The sequence below is a fragment of the Lepisma saccharinum genome, chromosome 15 (genome assembly GCF_977018435.1).
Source record: "Lepisma saccharinum chromosome 15, izLepSacc3.1, whole genome shotgun sequence".
Lineage (NCBI taxonomy): Eukaryota > Metazoa > Arthropoda > Insecta > Zygentoma > Lepismatidae > Lepisma > Lepisma saccharinum.
In genome coordinates, this window is record NC_139243.1 from 39,884,685 (window position 1) to 39,907,646 (window position 22,962).

Consider the following 22,962-nt stretch of genomic DNA (forward strand, 5'->3'; position numbering starts at 1 on the left):
TTTTTGAGAATACCATACCTATGCAAGTGGCATATCAATTCAAATTTGATATATGAATATTGCAATTAGGGTGTTACTCAAATTAATGATTACAACTATACACAAATAAAATTTGGTAGGATTACGTATTTATGTTCACATCAACATATTTTTCTTTAGAATAAATATTTCATTTTTTATAGACTGATATGAAGTCAGCATTTTGAATGAAAAGTACCTGGAGCCCTTTGACTACAAAAGGGCCCCAGGTTCGATACCCAGCGGAGGCACATAGTGGTTAGGATCCAGTCTCGATCAGCTTATCTATGCATAAAATGGACTCAAAACGAAAACTAGGAAAAACGCCAAGTTGGGAGGATGAGATTCTCCATTCCCCACACTGCTCATCATTCATCATTCTTCCTCGTTCTCACAATTAGCCGAAAGTGGCAGAAAGCGACTATAGATAAGAGAATAATTAAATAAACCATTCATCCTTCATTTCATAATTGAGAGAAGTGGAAGAATAGATGAGGAGGTAAACAGAAGAGGATAAATGGATGGTGGACTATATCAATGCGTTCGAAGATTAATATGGAACAGGGATGTACCTATGAAATGCAAGAAGGTAATATATAACACATACTATGTGCCAATAATTAAATATGGAGCAGAGGCTTGGACAATGCCATAGAGAGACAAAGAAAAGATGCAGGCAGTGAAGATTAAATTTTTAAGGAGTTTTTTGAGGAAGACTAGAAGGAATAGAATAAGGAATGAGGAGATCCGACAGACAGTGGGTGTGGTGAAGCTTCATGACAGGATAGGTCAGGCACAGATAAGGTGGTTCGGACACATGAAGAGGATGGATGCAGAAAGACTACCAGTAAGAGCTTACAATGCACAAGGAGTGGGAATAAGGCCAAGGGGAGACCAAGATGTCAGTGGAAAGAGCAGATAGTGGAGAGTGTTAGGAGAAGAGGACAAGATTGGAACACTGTGGATAGAGAGGAGTGGTGGGAGACCAGAACAATGGAGAGGCTTGACTTCTATGCCGACCCAGCCAGAGGCAGGAAACGGCGAAGGATGATGATGTCATGATTAGCAAAAGTTACAGAAAAGTGACGCAAAAGTGGGAGAAATATATAAATTTGAAAACTATGTATATTAACTAAAGAAAGACTTCCCCGATGGAGCAGTGGTAGCGTCATCGCCTTGTATTCAAGGGGTCCTGGGTTCGATACCCGGTGGAGGTGGAGTGGGTTCGGATCCCACTTTAAACTGTAGGTCCAGTCCGATTAACCTTACCGTGCATAAAGTGGACTTAAAACAACTTAAATTTGTGAACAAATACTATCACGAAAATAATTGTAATTCCAGAAACTCTTTATCATTCTTGTAACAATAATTTATTGCTGGCGAGATCCTATATACTGACGATGATCAATGCTGTTAACGTACTGAGCCATTTATTGCTGGCACTATTCCCTTGTCAGTGCAGTGCAAAATCCATTGCTCGTTTTTGCACTGCAAGTTGTGTCTTACACAGCAATTAATGACATTTTGGTGTCTCTTACACCATGAATATCCACAGGATTTGTTCCGGGGGTGATGCAAACGAGGCACTTTTTTCCAGTGGTGCAGCAAACGAGGCATGTTTCTCCCCAAAATAGCGATGCAGCTAAAAAAACGTAGCTGTTAGCAGGAATATATTCATATATGTCAGTTAGTTATCTGGATATGTGAATTATTCAGATACTAATTAAATAAATTACGCAGATATCTATAATCTACAGTCTAGATAATCTGTATCTCCATGTAATAGACTGTCTTTATGAACCTCCTGCAAAATTAAGGGTCATTGTCGATTTTTTCTGACGCTGTTGCCACATTCAAAATTCATCTCAAAATGCTGAGAAAAAATGTAGTGAAATTTTCGCTACAACTACAGGAATTTTGTAGCTTTGCTACCACTACAACTACAATTTTCAAAATGTAGCGTCGCTACAGCTACAGCTACAAATTTTGTAGCTAGCTACAGTAGCGACGCTACAAGTAGCTCGCTACTTCTGACCACTGAATATAAGTAAAGGGATAGATGAAAATAAAGTTACACTTTTAGTCTTGTTGGACTATTCAAGAGCATTCGACTCGACCAATCATGAATTGCTATTGGCCAAACTGTATCATTATGGTGTTACCGGTGTTACTATATATGATTTACGTAGCTGATTTCGACCGTGCTGTTGAAAATTGCCACTACCATCAGTATGCTGATGATTCTCAAATCTATATTCAGTGTAATACAGAAAACTACGATAATGTGATGACCAAACTCCAATTCGATCTTGATGCTATAACAAATTGGTCACGGAGAAACTCCCTTCAATTAAATCCAACAAAATCTTGCTTCATGATCATAGGAACTCATGGTACACTTAAAAAATTTCACAAAAATGCACCTTCTCCTCCAACTCTCGGCAGTATACCGCTAAGCGAAATGGATACAAGCACAAACTTGGGGATTGTGTTCAATAGACAGTTAAATTGGGAGGCACAAGTAGAATTTGTTGTGAAAAGCTGTATGGGGAAAATTACATCTTTGTATGATTTAACACATACTCTGGACACTAATGTTAAAGATCACCTTATGCAAGCACTCGTTTTATCCACACTAGACTATTGCACTCCAGTGTACAGTAATATCTCCCAGGGCCTAAACTATAAACTTCAAAAAATTCAAAACTGTTCTATACGTTTCATATTTAACCTAAATAGAAAAGAACATGTTCGAGAATATAGATTTCATTTTCACTTGCTTAATCAGCACAAATTTCATTCACTACTCTTTCAAAATCCTGCAACTTGCAATTTAAAGAAACTTTCTTGGCTAAACATTAACAATAGAAGAAAATACTTAATACTCACCTTATGCACAAAATACTTATTTGATAAGATCTGTTCTCGTAGAACATCGGTCGAACATAATATCCGCAAGAAAGACAATCTAAAAATCCCCAAACATAAAACCACCACATATAACAAGTCCTTCATTGTCACAGGGATCAGGGAATGGAAAAAAACTGCCTGCACCATTGACTAACATTATTTGCCATCAAAATTTAAGAAACAACTAAAGAACTTACTATTGTCCCAACAACTACATTAACCTTCATATGTTCACAATTTCACCTGCACTTACACATCATACAATGAACTACTGAAGACTTATTACTTATCTTTTATACTAATCAATTCAATGTATCATTTTTTTATTGTATAATCTTTATATTATCTTTATTGTATTATCATGATCAAAGTGTTTTTTTCTTTGTTTTTATTCATTTATTGTATCTTTGACAAGGGTTGGTTGTAAGAATGGCCCACGAAGCCGAAACCACCTTCTTTAATAAAGAATTCTATTCTATTCTATCTCCCACCTTAGAAGAGTAAGTGAGTAGAATCAGGTGGGAGTAAGGCCGGCAGTCGGTAGGTAGGCCCAGGCCCTCAGTGGGTGGTTGTGCCAAAGGTTATATTCTTGCAAAAGAAACTATTAGACTATAATAATTTTTCAGACTTGCTTTACTTGAGATTCTTGTGACTTAAACACAAATGTAATTTTACAGGAACCCTGTGATTGGAAATGTCCACATTTTACCTGCACCAAGTTGTGTTTTCAACCATGCGATCGACCTCCTTGCAGGCAGCCGTGTGACAAACTTTTGAGCTGTGGACACAGCTGCATTGGCTTCTGTGGTGAACTCTGCCCTCCTTTGTGTAGGATCTGTGATGAAAGCCAGATGAATACAGATTGTGTTGCATACACAGGAGATGAATATTCACGGTAAAATAATTATTTAACATATATTAGTTTAGTTCAGTGCTTCTTATCTTTATTGAGACCGTGACCTGCTTCGATCCCACCAATTTCACTCTTAAATACTTTTCTAATTTTTTAACTTTGTGCGTTATTATATACACTTGAAATTAAATATTAATAAATAAATTATGGCATAATCATAAAGTAATAGTTAATAGTAAAGTAATGTGCTTGTTGATAATAGAAAATTACGCTTAAGTTAGTTGTCAAGGACTGGATCCAATGAAATTTTGCACTTTTCTCAGGCCAACGTCATTCAATTAATCTAGAACGAGCTGATTTTAATTGCCATGTTACATTTTGAACACTGAAAAATTCTAATTAATACTAATTTGGAAATTGATGACTATATTTCCATAGTTTGAAAACTGATAACTACATCATTAATTTAATTGTAGTAATATTGGTTGTAGAAGAACTGTTCCATGAGAACCTCTCACAATCTGGTATAATTGATGTTAGGATCCGGTGCCAGGCCACGGTCCAGCAGTTGAGAAACACTGGTTTAGTTTATTATTTCCTTAAATAATTAAGACCACACCTTCAAAGTCAATACAGCATTATGAATAATGAAAATATATTAAGAGTACACAAGATTAAATCTGAGCAAGTACCAAAATTGTATAAGATGTAATACAATGTTTCACTAGCTAAGACACACACACATGAATACACACCTGTTGGTGCACCCTACATTTCTTGCCACTGAAGTTTGCCACATGCAATATGTGTAAGTAGCCATAACTTTCACTCTATTTATACACCTCTCAGTTTCTTTGAGTAGAAGTTGGGATGGAATATACTAGACTTCTAGAAAAATAACCACATAACTGGAGACATACGAAATGAGTATGCAAACCAACTCGCCACATACAAACACAGCAGGTTTATTTATTAGAAAAGTAAAGAGTCAGTCGGAGCGTTTTGTGTGCATATCCATTAAACATATGTTAAAAATAGTTGGTTGTATGATGTACAAGCTGCATCCTGCAAAATTGTGAGGCTCTCATGGAACCTGATGGGATGGTGTTGGAGGGAAACAGAACGATCAGTGCAAATGCACAGAACATGTGTGTAATCAGAAAATTTGGCTATATTTGGTCCTCCTTCGTGGCCATGCGGTGTAAGGCACCTTGCTTTGGATGGCGGCTGCGGGACGGCATGGGTATGATCCCGGGTTCAGTCTCCAGGAATTTTCGGCCTGTGTATAGGGCCGGTGGCAACGCACCATCGTGAGGAAATCTGGGAACTTTGAATGAGTAAGCGTAATCCGGTTGGGTAGACCTACTACAACGGCTGGGGATACGTCGGGCTGCCCCCCGACTATTCCAGTCCTGGTTGAAGATCTCTACGCTTAGAGGTGACGAGGGAAAGTGTGGGAGGGAGACTGGCAGCCGGTAGATAAGCCAAGGCTCTTCATTGGCTGTTACACACAGGATTATTATTATTAAATAGGCCTTGAGCCAGGCAAGTTGCCGGTATCAGATGGGTTCTAACATGATTTTTTGGTAAGGTTAGGATGCCTAGAGATGGAAAATATGTGACAGCATGTCACAAGTCTTTGCCTTCTGTGTGTTATCACTCCATTTCCAAGATACCTTGATGTAAATGGAAAGCTTTGATAATTTTTAATATTTTTACTTTTACCATTAGAAATGACAATTACAGAATTCTGATCTAAATTAATAATAATGATAATAATTATTAAGATTATAATAATTTCACCAATTAAAATATGTGAATATTTGAATGATTTAATTGACAAGTTGGATTCATTTGGCTATTGGCCCATCATTATTGCCGATATATCTGAATTGACAACTGAAGTATGCAGCTGTGAGGATTGCAGTAGCAGTCCAACGATAGTGTAAGAGTTCATTGAGGAACGTGAGCAAGTGGTACAATGCCTCTAAAGTGCAATTTACTTGAATCCATGGCATGGAGATCCATAGGAAGGATGGAAGTTGGACAGACAGCGAGAGATATCTGTAGCCCTTGGCATGTCTGTAAGTGCCATTTCTTGCCTGTAGATTCGGTTCCAAACAACGGAAAATGTGCGACGAAGGCAAGGTCAAGGCCATTCGCGAGCAACAACAGCAAGAGACAATGGGTACCTCTTGTTAACAACCGATTGGAACAGATGACAGAATGCAATGAAACTACAACATGCCATCATTCTCATAGCAATAGGGTGCAGGTGTCATCTCAAACTGTCTGCAATCGCTTTCTTATAGATGGCCTTTATGCATATAGACTCATGGTGTGTGTTTTATCACTGTACGTACAGCTTTCAGTCCATAGAAACTTGACTGAGGAACATCGCAATTGAGGTCACAACGAATGGGGTTGAGCAGTGTTGTCTGATGAGTCGTGGTTTAGCCTCCAGCCTTACAATAGACGTGCCTAATCTGGAGTGAATGTGGGAAACGCTATAACCCTGCTCTTGTACAAGAAACATTCTAAAATGAAGGTGGTGGTCTGATGCTGTGGGCTGGAACCAAAATTGAGGGACATACGGACCTCCACGTCATCTAAAATGGCGGTTTGGCGATAGTATGCAGTGGCCAGCATGTTTACTAGACTTAAATCCCATAGAGAATGTCTGGATTTGCTTGGCAGACACATTGTAGGTAGGATGACACCTCCCTCAAATCTTCCAGGGTTGAAGATTGCCCTAAGTGAAGAGTTTTGAGGAATCCTACAAGATCTCATCGATCACCTCATTGAGTCCATGCCACACAGATGTGCAGCAGTGTTGGCTGTTCGAGATCACACACCATGCTAGGGTGAGTTACTGCTGTAGATTACTGCATTGAACCACTTTCGCTCGAAAATACTCGACCGAATCTCCTATGCTCAAGTGTGATTCGCTCAAATATCATTTTCAATGGGACAATAATCGTACAAATATATGTTTAAAAATTCATCCTGGTAGTTTCAGCCCATAATCATCCTTTCATTTTCATATATTGCTATGTATTGATGCGATAGACTAAATTATATTTTAACATGCAGAGGATAACAATGTTCACTTCAGTTTCAATGTCACAGCGTCTTACACTTCATGATCCATATTTGGAGGCCCACTACTACAGAAAAATTACGGTTACAGATGAACTACTGGGCTTCGAGCATATACCGATCATTTGAATGTTGGATGGTTATTCGCTCGAGCGAAGAAACTGTCCATTTCGTAAGCCATCTAGCGTCATCCGTGCAAACTATTAGACAATTGAGCAAAAAAACCTTGATGCAGCACTATCCTCTCCGTTTCTGAGCTGATCTATTAATACACACATTGCTCTATAGTGACGCACATCATGTGAGCATTAGTTCAAGCGATTGTAGGGTCTTTCTTTTACCTGTACTAATCCATACTGTACTGTATCTGATCTCTAAATGTTCTTTCAGTTGCATAAATATGTACATGGTTTTTGTCTATACTAATGTCCAAAGTTAGAGCAACAAACAGAAATTCTTTCCCCTGTGTCCATTTGACCACATAATACGATCAGGTGATAGTAACGTGTAAACAAATAATACTGCAGCGATGATGTCAGTGCCCCTATTAGCAGATGTACGTGGTGTGTGTGTATTGCCGTATTCGTCCAACTTACACGTTCACTGTGTAAACAGTCAGCTATGGCACAGAGAAGATGCCTGGACAACTCCCTGCAGTGGAGGGCGACTGGACGAATGGAAGCTGGACAGTCGCAAGCAGAAGTGGCCAGATGGCTTAATGTACATTGGTCTGTCATTTCCCGGATGTGACACTAGTTTTTAGAGTCCGAAAATGTGTCCCAAAGACCAGGACAAGGATGACCAAGAGTGACATCCGAAAGAGAGGACCGTTATTTTACCATACAGGTGAGATGGTACAACCATAGGACTGCACGGCAGCTGGCATCTGACCTCACAGCAGCCACTGCAACAGTTGTATCGAGGTAAACGGTGTACATAAAGCTTAGGCAGAGAAGCTTTACTGTCAGCGATCGGCTGTATGTGTACCCCTGACACTTTTGCACAGAAGAAGACGTCTAGAGTGGAGTCAACAAACAACATGTCACCTGGACAGCCGAACAGTGGGCCAATGTTCTGTTTACGGATGAGTCCCGATTCGGTCTTCAGAATGATTCACGACGGATTCGCATCTGGCGAGAACCTGGAAGACGGTTTCGGCCCTCACACATTGTGGAAAGAGGGAGGCATTATGATAACCCCTCGAACACCTCTCCATGAAGTTGTACGGGTAAACTGGCAAGGTTTGACAGCCATCAGGTATTGTGACGAGATCTTGGCACCTCTTGCTCGTTTGTTTCGAGGTGCTGTGGGCCCACATTTCGTACTGATGGGCGATAATGCATGTCCTCATAGAGTGCAACTGATTGAGGTCTTCTTGCAAACTGAAGATATTGCTCACATGGATTGACCTGCTTGCTCTCCCAACTTAAACCCGATAGAGCACGTCTGGGATGCTCTTGGGAAACGCATTGCTTCACGTCTGACTCCACCAAGCACTCTCCAGGAGTTAAGAGTTGCTGTACAGGAAGAATGGGTGTTAATACCGCAAAATGAGATTGATGACCTTATTCAAAGCATGCAATGTCGTTGTCGGGTCTGTATTACTGCCAGAGGTGGTCACATGCTCTATTGAGAAGCAGTATCCCATGTTCTGGTGTTTGTGACAGTGGATACATTTTGCAGCACAGCAGACAATGGTGGTTTGTGACTGTTCTTTCATCAACAACAAGTCAACACATACTGTGACAGTGTTTACTTTGTTTATACTTTATATTTGACTATACCTGACACTATTTTGTGATAAATGAATCAAACGCGGAAAGGATTTCTGTTGCTTTAATTTTGGACACTAGTGTAGTTCTCTCTGTTCCTCTCTTGATACAAGAAGAAGGCAGAGGATAGTAATTATCAGACACGACACAGAATCGGAATCTTCAAATGGGCTTTCTTCTAGCCAGGGTGGTGACAGACCTGGAAAACCGGGAAAAGTCAGGGAATTTGAGAGGTCAAAAAAAGTCAGGGAAATGTCTGGGAATTTTGTCTTTATAGACTTTTTCTTTCATGCGATATGGAATGAATGTGCCAGGTGTTTGCTTCGAAAGATGTTGTTATGTAGTGCTGCATGAGAACAGGAAATCTTATTGCAAAATCTCGGCCTCAACTTTTAGGCCCCTTTTATACACAACACAACTATGGCACCAGAACAGAAACCAGTGATGGGGGGAGGAGGGAGGGGGAGGGAGAGAGAGAGAGATTTCCAGGCGGGCAGAAAAATTTAATAAGCCTCTAAGTATAACGTGGAAAATGCATTGAATTTTCATTTTTCTTGTCTGTATGGAAGTAGTAAGGGGGCAGAACACTCAACAGATGGATGGTGGGGGTGGGGGTGGGGACATCACCACTGTGGCACTGTCCGATAGTTGTTGGACGTTGTACCATGGCATTTTGTCGGACATTCTGAAGGAACATGGAAACAAAAAGGGTGCTATGCGACCCTGTAATTGGTTGAATGTCATGGTACAGCATTTATCGGATGAATAGTCTGACTAATGTTGAACTACGAAAAAATGTTCACTACAAAAATTCCATGCATAAACAGAGCCTTGTACATCCGAGTTTGTCTGGTGTGGTACAACATTTCATTGAACAAACTTTTTGGCTGCATGCGATTTTTGTCGAACGTAGCACTTCAATACTTCTCATTCTTCGACATCCGACAAAAATCACATGCATTGCACTCTCATGAATCCGATGTTTCTTGGATGTTCCAGTATGACATTTTTGGTTGTTTACGATGTTTATCGGATGCAACATCCAACAAAAATGAAGCCTTAGTCTGCTGCATAACTGCAAATGTGCTGCTGGAATTTTATTACTCTTCTGCCTCACTTAATCTTATTCAATGTAGAAAAGCATACGAAGGTTATCTTTCATCATCCAGGCATAATACTGGTTTTTCACAGGATGACATTCGTTTACAATGACATGGGTAATTCCATGTCAAGAAAAATCCAACAAATCGGGATATATATATGTTGAATAATGTCACAAAAAAGTAAAACAGAACTCTGCATTGGTAAACGTCCTAAATTTGACAAGTGCATGATGCTCCAAACCTCAAGTTTTCTGCAACACTCGTATTGCAATTCATGCCCCCCCCCCCCCCCAACTTTCAGTTCTGTCTGTTTAAACTCGTGTCTAATGTTATGAAATAAAATTATAATAATAAATACGTAAATATTTTAATATAATATTTACTCGAATCATTCAATTCTAAAAGCATATCACTTTCTTCTTGATGTTTCTCTGCCAGATCTGCTAAATTTTCACATTTCATCTACTGATTGGTCCAAATGATGTAAAAGAGCCTGCATGTACTCAGCTGTATGTAGTCGTGCACATTGGATTGGCCTTCATCGTCTGATCATACTATCGCTCATGATGTCTGGTTTGTACACATCACACGATTGCTTGTGGCTCTATGCCGGATTCTGGATGTGCAAAAATCTGATTACCACATGCACCTCTCAGTCGGTGGGAGACTGTATGAGAGCTGCCATCTTTAACTTAGAACTGTCCTAAGACGGCTGCATTTTACTGCACCAGATTACAGCCACATGACACTTCTTCCTGCCTGCATATGCATGTTGCGTACCGACCCCTAGCACCGCGTACAGGTGCCTTTGGAACTTTTTTCTGGACACCCCTTGTACATAAGCTTTCAGAAGCTGTTATCAACAGCGTGTTCCTGTTTTAATATTTGATTAGCTAGATCAGGCACCTTTACAATGCAGTAGATTGCCCTTCCATAAATTGCTTGCGTTTAATTTTCAATACATATATACCCTTTTCGGCAGTAATAATGGTATAACTGCATGTTTGTGATTGAAAAAATACAAATTCCTTTTTGCATCAATCACTTCACTCTAATCTCATTTAGTCCTAACTTTAAAAATAATCAAATATTTTGTTGAAAAAAATCCTTAGTAATAATTTTCCAAATTCACTATTATGCAGTTTGAATGCAATAGACTTCATGTAGAAATGAAGTCAATTTCGTGGAACCTAATATAGGTACTTAATGTACCTTGATCTGTATGACATTCTTATTTCCATTTGCAAAACACATGAATTAAGTTTATAATTGTCAGGGGAAAATCTAAATTTTGTCCTGGAAAAGTCAGGGAATTTTATTTCTGCTTGTCTGTAGCCACCCTGAGAACCATTATCATGGTCTATAAAGACATACTGGCAGCAAAATGTTTTCCCAACTGAGGAAATATGTGGAAATTCAGCCACGGCGATTGATGGTATGGCTCTTATTCAGAGAATAAAGAAGAGGAGTCAGACTTAGGTGAGGTCTATTTATCTGCCTTGTCCATTGCTTTGTGCATGGATATGGGAGTCAAAGAATTGATGTCTGTTTGATACGTACAATGAGACATCTATAAAGAACACCGAAAGGACAATCACATGGGAAGAACTCGGCCATCAGTCACAGAGCATCTCATCTTCCCAGGTTGTCAGGAAGTGAAGAAAATTGCTATGCCCTATAATGAATAAAACAACTCTAATTGCATTTCTTAATAACGAATGTAGGAAACCAGAGCAGTTTGTAAAACATTTGAATGCAACACTTCACGAACTGTGGAGATAAATGATGCAAAATCACATCTGAAGGGAGCCCCAAAGTGCTGAATCTCAACACTAAACTTGAAGAAGATATGGTAATTTGCTAGTGAATACTGCCGCTGCTAATGAAGGTTATGAAGCAGAAATGAGAGGCTCAGATGACACAGATATGTGTGTATTATATGTTTGAGATTCCATGAAAAAATCATGGTTAAATTGTTTCTGAAATATAGTACCAAAATACCCATGATGGTCCTTGACATTAGGAAAATAGCTTCAATTCTTATTAAAAATGTTTGTCGAGGTATGATACGCATTTGCAGGAAAAGGAATAGTAAGTGCATTGAAAGTCCTTCTTGCCAACAGACATACACAGGAAATATTTTCGCAGCCTCGGAGATCAGTGGGATCTCAATGAAAAAGTAATGGGCAAATTGTAGTTCTCATGCTTACTGTATGCTCCAAAATCTTCCGTACATTGTGTGAATGACATGGCATGGCATCTAGTCTGTACAAAGAAGGCTGACATATTGTAATTATTATTGTGAAACTTTCTGGTTTTCCTTAGCCATGATTCACTTTTCTATTGTTCGGATGGCAGAGGTGGGAGATCATCCAAGCAGCCACGGAAGTTTCCACGCTGATTTTTGGAGCTCGATGAAGAGAGGAATGAGTTAACTAAGCACAAAATGTTAGAAAACATGTCAAGTTAGAATTTTTCAACTTACACCTTGAAGGAACTGTCTTAGAAACACACTTAACATGTGATTATCAAGCCGCTATAAGCAAGAGATGTCTTCTGAATGATCCATGTACACCTAGTCCAAGTGGAAGAAGGTGGACATTGAAAGAAACACGATGAAGCAGAGCAGCTGGTAGTGGATTGGATGAGTAGCAGCCAGCACCTCAAACTGTGTTAGATCTACTAGCTTGCAACTCCTTAGGAACTACAAACTGCCAACGTGCGTCTTCTGTCTAAATAACATCAGATGCACTGACAAGTGCAGACTTCCCGCATGTGAAAATCAAGGAGTGATGGCACCTATTCAGAAGATGATGATGAATATCAATAATAAGATTTTGTTTATATTAAATCATAACATATGTGTATTTAAGGTTTAGTCACTATTATTATTGAAGATTGTAAGTAAACTTATGTATTTAATGTCAGTATATAAGCAATATAAGAAAGTTTTATTATTATTATAATGATTATATTAATAATATTACACTCAATACTTTGGTTGAAATTAAATTTATTTATTCAAAAATTGTGATGAATTTATATGCTATTTATGAAAAATATGGAAGACCATTATTTTTCTGCTTTGGTTACTAATTCAATAATATTTTATAAAAGGCAAAGAGTTATGAGATGATGTCACTTATTTTCCAGCTCCAGGCATCCAGACCTTCCAAAAAAATCATATGAAAACCCACCTGAGTGGTACCGATTTCCTAAATTTGAGGTCCTGGCTCATGGACTGAAAAAGAGTCTATGTATGTGGACTCACACACTTTTGACATGACCTTTGGCCATGTCTTGTGCATTCGCATGTTGAGATGGGGTCCCTTAATGCTCCTTGTGACTTTTCAAATACCGGCATGTAGTAGAGAAGCAAAGGAAACAAGTGAGTTTGCTTGCTTGCAACATTAGAATGCAATGTTATGTGTGTAAATGCTCTAATATTGTACAATGCCAATGCTTTATTGACAGGTGTTTTGTAAGTATCGGGACCATTGTGTCCTTGACTTACTATCGTGTTCTTACAAAGTAGTGTATGTACAATATTTCTCTTGCTATAACTGTTGGCCAGGATTTGGACAATAGTTCATTTGTATTATTTCACTAATTTGGAATTGTTGAGTTCCTTGTTATAATTTTGCATTGACAGATGAAGGAAATAATCACTATTATTTTTCCAAGCATATTATAGTTTGATGCACTGATGAAAAGTTCTAATCACAAACTACATTTTTGCACACTTTAAAGACACATTAAACATAAAGTAACCGCATAGAATAATAATAATGATAACAATATATAAGTAACAATAAGTAACAAAGAAACAACAAAATCACAATCTGTGCTTTTATAGCTGCACTATCAAGGAACACTCATCTGCTCCATTGAAAACAGTACTTTGAAGTACTCATAAACAAGGAGTATATGTAACACATAACATAATAATACAATATCATTTTTGAATTTAGATTTGTTCAAAATTTCGGGGCATGGAGTGGGACATCCGGACCTGTGGTCGAGTTGCAATGTACCGAACTGCTGGATTTGGATGCTGTTGGATCTGGGCCCAGAAGTTGTAACACATAGCAGATTTAACATAATCTAGTTCATGATCCTCATGGATTTGTGAGATACGAGTATCTTGGCTAGGTCCAGTAATAAGTCGAGTTACATTATTCTGTATAATCTGCAATTTCCATATGACTGAAGGTCGGAGATGACCCCAAGCTGGTGTCGCATACATGAGTGTGGGACGTATCATCATCTTATACACATGCAAGCGAGTCTTCAGTTATTGTACAAATACCTAATATATTAGTCAATTTGTTAATAATAGACTGTGTAAATTCTGTCCATTTTACAATTTTTATAACCAAATTCAATAGTGACACCTAAGCAGAAAACCAATACTGGGGCTACAAGAAAGAATGGTGGCGTTTGGTGAGGTTATTGTGACTGATACATTACAGGATATGCACTGAAATGACTTATTAGTTATTACATGCAGAAACTCAAACATTTTATACAGTGAGGTAACAGGTGCTTTAGAAACAGAAATAAATTCTGCATGAACGTACACACAATACGGAGAGCATTTATGTTAGTAGTTTGTAATCACAAACACTTGGGGGTTGTAATGACTGCATTGCCTTTGAATAGAGTTGTTACAACCCATGAGTGTTCGTGACTGTACACCATTGACAGCAAGACACACGTCATAACGGCCTTCAATTTCAGTCCACACACTGTCAATAATGTCTGGAGTAATGCTGTCAGCTTCAGGTGCTTCTCTGGTGATGGACGCTGTGAATGGTTTCACTGTAAACCATATTCTTGACGTGGTCCCAAATGAAGAAGTCTAATGGGGTAAGGTCTGGACTTCTTTGGGGTACGCGATGGGTCCTTGTCTTCCGATCCACATCTCTGAGAATCAAACATCTAATGAATGTTGCATGTGAACTGCATGGTGTCCCATCTTGTTAAAATACGATCTTAAATGTTTCGTTAGCGTAATTTTGTCTTTCACTGTTGTGTTATGCTGTCGGCTAAACATGCATCACCTGTGCCGAAACTATTTGAGTTGCTGAACATAATGAACACATTTTTGTTGTCTCCCCGTGCCAGGTATCTCTCGCATATTTTCCCACCAAACCCCACCATTCTTTCTCTGTATTTACTTATTTTGTTAATGTGTGTTTCCGGGGCCAACAACAAACATGGGCAAATACGAAAGTAAGGCTGCTAGCAGGAGGTCAGAGAGGGGGTGGGGGAGCAGTTGCTTCCTTGAGATATCTGGAAAAAGTTAATGTAATTAAAATGGTGAAATGGTAGCGATGTTTTATTACAAATAATTCTTTTTCTGTGATTTACAGGCTGTCAGTTACAGCACTTAACTGCGCATGTTCAACAAAATAATGAGAGAATGTTTTCACAAGAGACATTAGAATCATGCAGACTGCCGTAATAAGAGATTTGTGGGACAGAGAAATTTAGGTTGGTACGGGATTGGGAAAGAAGTATTAATAATCTTGATGTTTGGGACTGAAAAAAATTCTGCATTTCCTGACCAAGTTGTGAAATACTCAGAACGGAATTTTTGAAAAATTTCCCAATGCGGTGAAAATCTCGAATTGTACACACCATTTCCCCTTGAAGTGATTGTTTTTGCACTTCCGGAATGAACCTGTTAATTTCAGAGACTTATAATGCAGAAAACATCAAGAATAATCCTCTTTTAAATAAGATCCATTGGAATTTCTCGGCTGTTCTGGGTTACCAAAAGTCAGGAAATAATTTCCTGAAGTCGGCATCTGACCTCGATAATAAACATCCTATCTTTTTAAATTATTACTTTTTTTTTTTCCAGTATCCTTCAACTCGTAAAAGCATGGATCAGAGGCAGCCTCGTTGCAAGGGGTAGGCTGGGGGGGGGGGGGGGGGAGGCTGAAGACTAAGGGTGTCATTCACAGTGGGTGCCAAACCCTTATAAAAAACAAGATCCAAATGTGTGACGGAAGTACTAGGGTGAAGTCAGCTGGTTTAGTATACGAGTAGTCACAGTGTGAGTATGGCACGTCGTATTGAGGTGGAGTCAAACATTGAGGTGCACTCCATCGTCTGATTTTTGTAGGCACAAAGGCATAATCGGAGTGAAATCCATCGCCAAATTGTCGAGGTGTACGGTGAGAATGCGATGTCATGCCCCATGATCGCAAAATGGTGCCAAATGTTCGAAGAGGGAAGATCGAACATGAACGACGAACCGCGTGTCAAATGACCTGCAACTGTAAACACTATCGACAACGCGGAGCGTGTGAATTGTTGCTAACCGCCAAGTGAAACTGAAAGAGATTGCAAGTGAACTAAACATATCCTATGATAGTGTGTCTATGCTGATTTGTGATCAGATGGGTTATGGTAAACTGTGCTCTCGCTGGGTGCCACGCTTGTTAACCGACTGGCACAAAAATCAATGTTTTGATGCTGTGCTGTCATTTCTTCGGCGTTATTCCACGGATGGTCCTCAGTTTCTGAGCAAAATCATCACAGGAGACGAGTCTGGGTGCACCAATACACTCCCGAGACAAAGAGTGCATCCATGGAATGGAGACACAAGGATTCGCCAACACCAAGAAAAACCAAAACCTGTCCAACGGTTTGAAAGGTCATGCTGACGATCTTCGATTCCGAAGGCGTTGTTTACAGTGAGTTTGTGCGCCGAGGAACAACAATCAATGCTGCAACATACTGTGAGACTTTAAAGAAGCTGAGAAAAGCCATTAAAGATTGAAGGCCCGGAAGATTGAGTGATGGGGTTGTTCTTCTTCACGACAACGGTAACCCCCCCCCTCCCATACAGCTGCTGTCACACAGGATTTACTGCAGAAATTTAAGTGGAAAGTGTGGTCTCACCCTCCCTATAGCACCGATTTGGCACCCTGTGACTACCACCTTTTCGGTTCTCTCAAACAAGACCTAGGGGGTCAGCGTTTCTCGACAGATTAGGAAATGCAAGAAGCAATCTCAAAGTGGTTCAAAGAAATTGGACCGAATTTAATCGAAAAACTGGTCACACAATACGAAAAGTGCTGGGAACACCTTGGTGACTATGTCAAAAAAAAATTAAATGTTCATGCGTTTTCGTCCAATATTTTTTTTTCTTCTAATATGTTTTGTTTGTTTTTTACAGGGGAGTGTAACTTACGTTTTTAATTCACCCATGTATATTGGCAGAGGTATGGTCTGGTAACACCCTGCCGAAATTTTCTGTTTCTCACAGTAGTAGTAACATTACATTTTTAAAGATATTCTTCAGACACAAAGGCATAACTGAAATATTCTAAAATATGCTAATTTATTTTAATCAAAAATGAAAACTACGAATATTTAAATAATACTTATATGATTTTTAATGAACTTTCTTTGTTTCCTCATTTCAAGATTCGTAAGAGGTTACAATATCACAAACCATGGCACAAGATGAAAATATCAAGGGATGCATATAAAATGTTGGTGCTTCATAGTGGAAGGGCAGGGGGTCAAACCACAATCCTACCCAGGATGAAAAAGTATCTAGGGATACATGATTTGATGTGTTAGTTGTGAGAAAGTGTTGCAAAATAGATGCTTGAGTATGCATTTAAAATGAAACTGAAATCCATGAATTTTTGTTGAAATATCTTACTTTTGGGAAACCTTGTAAGGTTTTTTATTTTGAGGGGGGGCAAATCTAAATAAGTAATAAGTATTTCAATTTGAGTTGCAAACAACAAACTGGAAATCGAAAAAAAAAATAATAATATGTTACGTTTCTTATTGCAGGTATGTATATATGGGAAGCTGCAAGCATATTGTTGAATCTAATTTCATGGACAAATTGATGGTTACTGCTGATGACACTATAGGAATCAAGAAGTGTCCCAAGTGTGGCATACCAATTATATGTCCTGGGCGTTATGGAAACAATATTAAGAAGCAGTTTTTTGATATTTGCAGCGCAAGAAGGGAACTATACTTGGATCAGAAAAATATTAAACAGAAACTCAGTGATCTTTGCACAGTACTTAAATCTCATCCCTTCAGTATGCAAGGTAATTATTTGATAAAGTATGTAAGTAACTTATGCTAGTTGAATTATTTTCATCAATTTAAGTGCTTTGCATACATAAATTGCCAAAATTGTTTGAACTCACACAAGAAAACGTTTTTATTTGTGGCTTGAATTTAAAAGAGGCAATGTTATATTTTGTACAAAAATGAGACTGTGGTGAAATTCAATTCCTCTGGGTGCTAATTTTCTTGTGCCAATTGAGTGGGCAGTAGTTTTGTTTGGATACTGTTTATCACTTGCAGTCTTATTTTAATTTTTAAAGTTTTATCTTACACATTTTGTGCCATCTGTTAGTATAGTATAGGTTAGTTTTTATTTTATTTCTATTTTTTCTTTCCTGTTTAGCTGCTGCTTTCATTGCACTTTATAATTTCTGCAATGTAATATTTTTTAGAGTGTAGCTTTAAATTTTTTTTGCAATATTTTGTTCTATGGTGCAAATGCCGATTGAGTGCCAAGGCTCATCATTTCCCGTTGCCACTGTTTTCCGGGTTTTGAGACTATTGCTTTCAAGTAGCTACCCAATGGTCCTACAATGTTGAGGTAACACAATAAATTTTGGTGTTGACCCAACACCATGGGTCGTACTTGGGACTGTTCACATAAAAGGCAAGAGCACTAACCCACAGCCAACCTGCAAGCATGTAACAGAGTTTAAGAATTATGCTGAAAATATTACAATATATAAATAATACGAAGGAAAGTCAATATATAAATCGCAAAATGAAATATCTTCGAATTGCTGCAACATGAAATTGTTTTATGAATATCAGTCGTTGCACTGATTCTTTCCGCAAGTGTCGGTGTAGGTGGCAGCACCACTGTGTATCGTATATGGTGCTAGTAGTCACGTTCTCGTGCGGCGGTGAGTCATTCAAGTGCCAAGTGGGTAAGATGGCAGGTGTGTTATTCTAGTGTATGCGTGGTGAGCAACGGACTGTAATTTGATTTCTGTGGGGGAAGAACAAATCTGCTGAGCAAGTGCACAAGGAAATGTTACCTGTTTACGGTATAGGCCCGTAGCCAGGCAGGGGCCAGAGGAGTGAAAATGTAGACAGCAGGTATTATTTTGCTAACAACTTTGCTGAAGAATAAATTCACAGAGCATGAACAGCAGCTATTACATTCGTTCATCTTATTTATAAGAAGAAGTCTTAAGTAGCAGCATGTATTTAGGAGATTCTCTTCTCTAGATTTCAGAAAGTTCCTTCACAGGAGAGCTTCTTTATTTGTACCTTCGATGCCCCTGTTGCGACCTCCCATTTATACAGAAATCTGTGACTTTGACGTCATTATGCAAATTCCTTCTGCGTCAAAGGTCAACAGCTCCCAAGTTTTGGGAACAAGAGGAGTTTCATTGTTTCAGTCGGGGCGTGGAATGTACACTAGACACTATAATTGATTATTTTCTATTTTTGGTTGTGTGATGTAAATATCTGTATCATCAAACGTAGTATGGTGTGTGTAGTAAGGGATGATTTCAGTTGCAGCCAATCAACACTTCAAGCGATATTTTAAAATAGGGGTGCCCATTCCCCCCCCAAGGCCCATGATACATTCCTCCCCAAAAGGTAGAACATCCCCATGTTTATGCCGAATTAATTACTCAGATTATTTTTGTCACAAAATTCGCGGAAAAATATAATACCAGAGGTGCAACAACAAAAAAATTACTTGGGTGGGGGGGGCAAGTACCAGGATAAACGTACCAATATTAATAATAATAACATTAATAATGGCTTTATTATTAATACTACTACTACTACCAGTACTAATGTTCGTAAATTACGCAAAAAGGGGTTAGATGTCTGTGCTAAAGCATTTGTTTGGAACAAAAGATTTGAAATATTTTTTCAACACCGTCAATTTCACATTAGCTAATAATGGAAATCAAGTTCACAAACTGTATTTTTGAATGGCAGAAAATGAATGATAAATGCATTTCGAAGATACATGTGTAACTTTCATGTAAAGCATATGTTTTACACACATGCAACATGGAGACATATAAAATAGAAAATATATATGCAACAGGCTAATACTAAATTGTGTACCTATTGAAAGCTTATTCAATACAAATATATAACACATATTGTTTAAATACATTCGAATACAGAAAAGGAGAATGCAAGCGAAGCGAGCAAGAACATTTTTAGATCCAATTTTTGCTATTTAAAGCAATATTGATTTAATACGGCGCAAATAATTTCACTGGACGCCATCGCATTCTCTCTTTTACAACTTTTTTTTTTTAGATCATTCGGTGCCCATGGCCGACTCCCGCTGCACTTAGCTACAGCTATGAACTTGACGTAAACGAGAAAAGCAGATAATGCGAGGGAAGCAAGCAATAAAATTTTACAAAATGAATTTTTATTTGCATAAAATTTTAAATCGAAGGGGTAATTGCTCCTCTGTGCCCCCCCCCCTTTGCAGGTGCCCTTGGCCATCAATGTTTGTCCCCCTTGCTACCCTAGATATGACTTCCGCCGAAGGTTGGGGGGGGGGGGCAATGACCCCCTGCCCCCTGTGGCTGCGTAACTATATAATACAGACATATTTAAGAAAATATATGTTTACTTTAGATACTTTAGGCTCACTGCCATTGTTAGTCAAACTTATTCTGCTCAGTTTGTCTGCTCGACTAAGCTTGTATGCGAATACTACCCTCCCCTCCAACCAAACCTATTCTAAAGACATAAGGGGTGGTGTTTCATTTCAACCCTTTCGCCCCGATCACCCACAGGAGGGTAGAAAAACTGTACATAATAATCAAAACTAAAAATCAATAACAAGGCAATCAAACGATACAAGTTTTGTGTGAAGATATATAGAATTGGTATAAAATTTTGTCCGCCCCAAAAATTCCCATGATGCAGGCATGTCATGAACTCCCCCCTGTGGGCACCACTGTTTTAAAAGATATAGAAAAAAATTGTACTATTTATGTGATATTTCTAAACTTTATGTAACTTAATGAGCCCCTCCCCCCACACAATTTACCTTCATGTAACACTGTTAAACTTTTGAAAAATGGACTTGATTTACAAAGCCCCCCTGATAATCCGTGAGCCCCCCCTGGAGATCAATTCTAGCTACGGGTGTGTTACGGTAACAAATGTTTATCCAGGAAAGCCGTTTATAACTGGGTGGAACATTTCAATCATGGTCGAACCAGCATCAATGATACCGTTCGTCCAGGTCGTCCTACAGAATTTCGAAGTGACGCTACCACGAGGAAAGTGGAAGACATTATCCGGGCCAATCGACGTGTGACTATCGACGAGGTGGCTTTACAGTTGAATTGCTCACATGAAACAGCGTACAACATTGTGCATGACAACCTGAAGTTTCACAAAGTGTGTGCACGATGGGTTCCTCGTAAGCTCACTGACCAGCCAGAATGGGCCTGTGATTACAGCATCTCATGAGATGCCCGAGAGGGTTGTGAGTTCCTTAACTGCTTCGTCAGACCCGGAAACAAAACGTGCCAGTATGGAATGGAAACATCCCTCATCACCCAAAACGAAGAAGTTCAAGGTCACCCAGTCAGCACGGAAGGTGATGGTCACTGTGTGTTAGGACAGTAAAGGCATCCTACTTGTGGAATTTCTGCCTCAGGGTCTCACTGTCCATGCAGCCATCCATTGCAGAACCCTGATGAAGTTATAGTCAGCCATTTGCGGGACAGGTCCAGGTGCTTTGAAAGATTGAGTTCTTCTGTTGGATGACAACGTTCGTCCACACAGTGGCGGACATACGGTTCCTAGGTTGGGAATGACGAACATCCAGCCTACAGTCCAGATTTGGCACCATCCAACTTTCTTCTCTTCGGCCCACTGGAGAATCACCTGGGTGGTCACCGGTTTCAGGATATGGAGGAGGTCCATCGGGAGGTTACCAGCTGGCTACAACACCAACCACAAACCTTCTTAGCTGCTGGCTTTGAGGGACTCATGAAATGCTGGGACAAGTGCCTAAATGTTCATGGAGATTACATAGAAAAATAAAACCACATTTCATCAGGTAACTATTTCAACTTTTCTTTCTCTTCCATTTTGTGACTTATATATTGACTTACCCTCGTAATGATAATACAATAGAAAATATAAATATAATAATAAGTGTTTAGGTATTACGCATGTGGAGTTTTGTGTTTCCGCATTGAGAATTAGATATTCTTCATAGAATGAAGGATGAGAGAGAGCCTTCGGCATTAATCTGAAAAACTCTCCAATTCTTCTACGTGGAAACACCAAACTGCACGTACATAATAAGTGTTTTGACATATTTATTATTTATAATCATTTTTGTATATCTTAAATGTGTGTAAACACTTGTGAAAATTAGGGAGACATCAGAGGGTGACTTGGTAGATCAAGAGTAGAGCATACTTTTTATTGCAGACATCCATGTCAGTCAATATAATTATGAGGTTATTATTAGGGAAAGGATTTTAAGGTGCAAAATTATGGTCAGGAAAGGGAAAAAAGGTTCTGAAAATGTTTTCAAAAAGATGGAAAAAAGGTGCTGATAAAATGCCTTTATTCAATGCTCTTTTTTTCTGCGGCTTCTGTATATAATGCGCACGGACCGCATAGAGAACTGTGGTTCTGCCCAATAGGTTTTGTTGAAGGTTTTGTTTTCTCTCGTGGGTTTTGCTACATTATCTTGGGAACTATTGGGGCTGCAATGATTATACATGTATTATACCATTATATAGCTCTCATTCTGCTCTACAAAATGAGACATTAGGATTTTCTGTAGCTTCTCAAGAAGAGTGAAAATCATTCATGTTTCTGTCCAATTTTTTTAACAAAACAGGAAAGAAAAGAAAGGAAAATGTGCTGAAGCTTCAAAGAGAGGGTAAAAATGGGATAAATGTGTTAATCTCATGAAAACGTACAACAAAGTGTTTTCATTTTACTTGATTTCATGTTCTAAAATACATATCTCAAATTATCGGTATGAAAACAGCTATATTTTTGGAAAGGTGCTGCACCATTCCCTAGTTATTATAAATGGAATTTAATAAATTTCAGTTATGTAACTTCGGTATTAAATCAGAATGAAGTAATTCAGAGATAGGCAAGT

General features: G+C 38.8%; 1 protein-coding gene across 1 annotated transcript in view; it reads left to right on the plus strand.

Moving 5' to 3' along the window:
- Nucleotides 1-22,962, plus strand: part of LOC145999684 (NFX1-type zinc finger-containing protein 1-like) — a 105,676-nt gene that overhangs the window by 78,523 nt on the left and 4,191 nt on the right. Inside the window, exons 9-10 of the mRNA XM_083136893.1 lie at nt 3,606-3,823; nt 17,580-17,848. Coding sequence (XP_082993019.1) covers nt 3,606-3,823; nt 17,580-17,848 — 487 coding nt within the window. The remainder of the gene's footprint in view (nt 1-3,605; nt 3,824-17,579; nt 17,849-22,962) is intronic.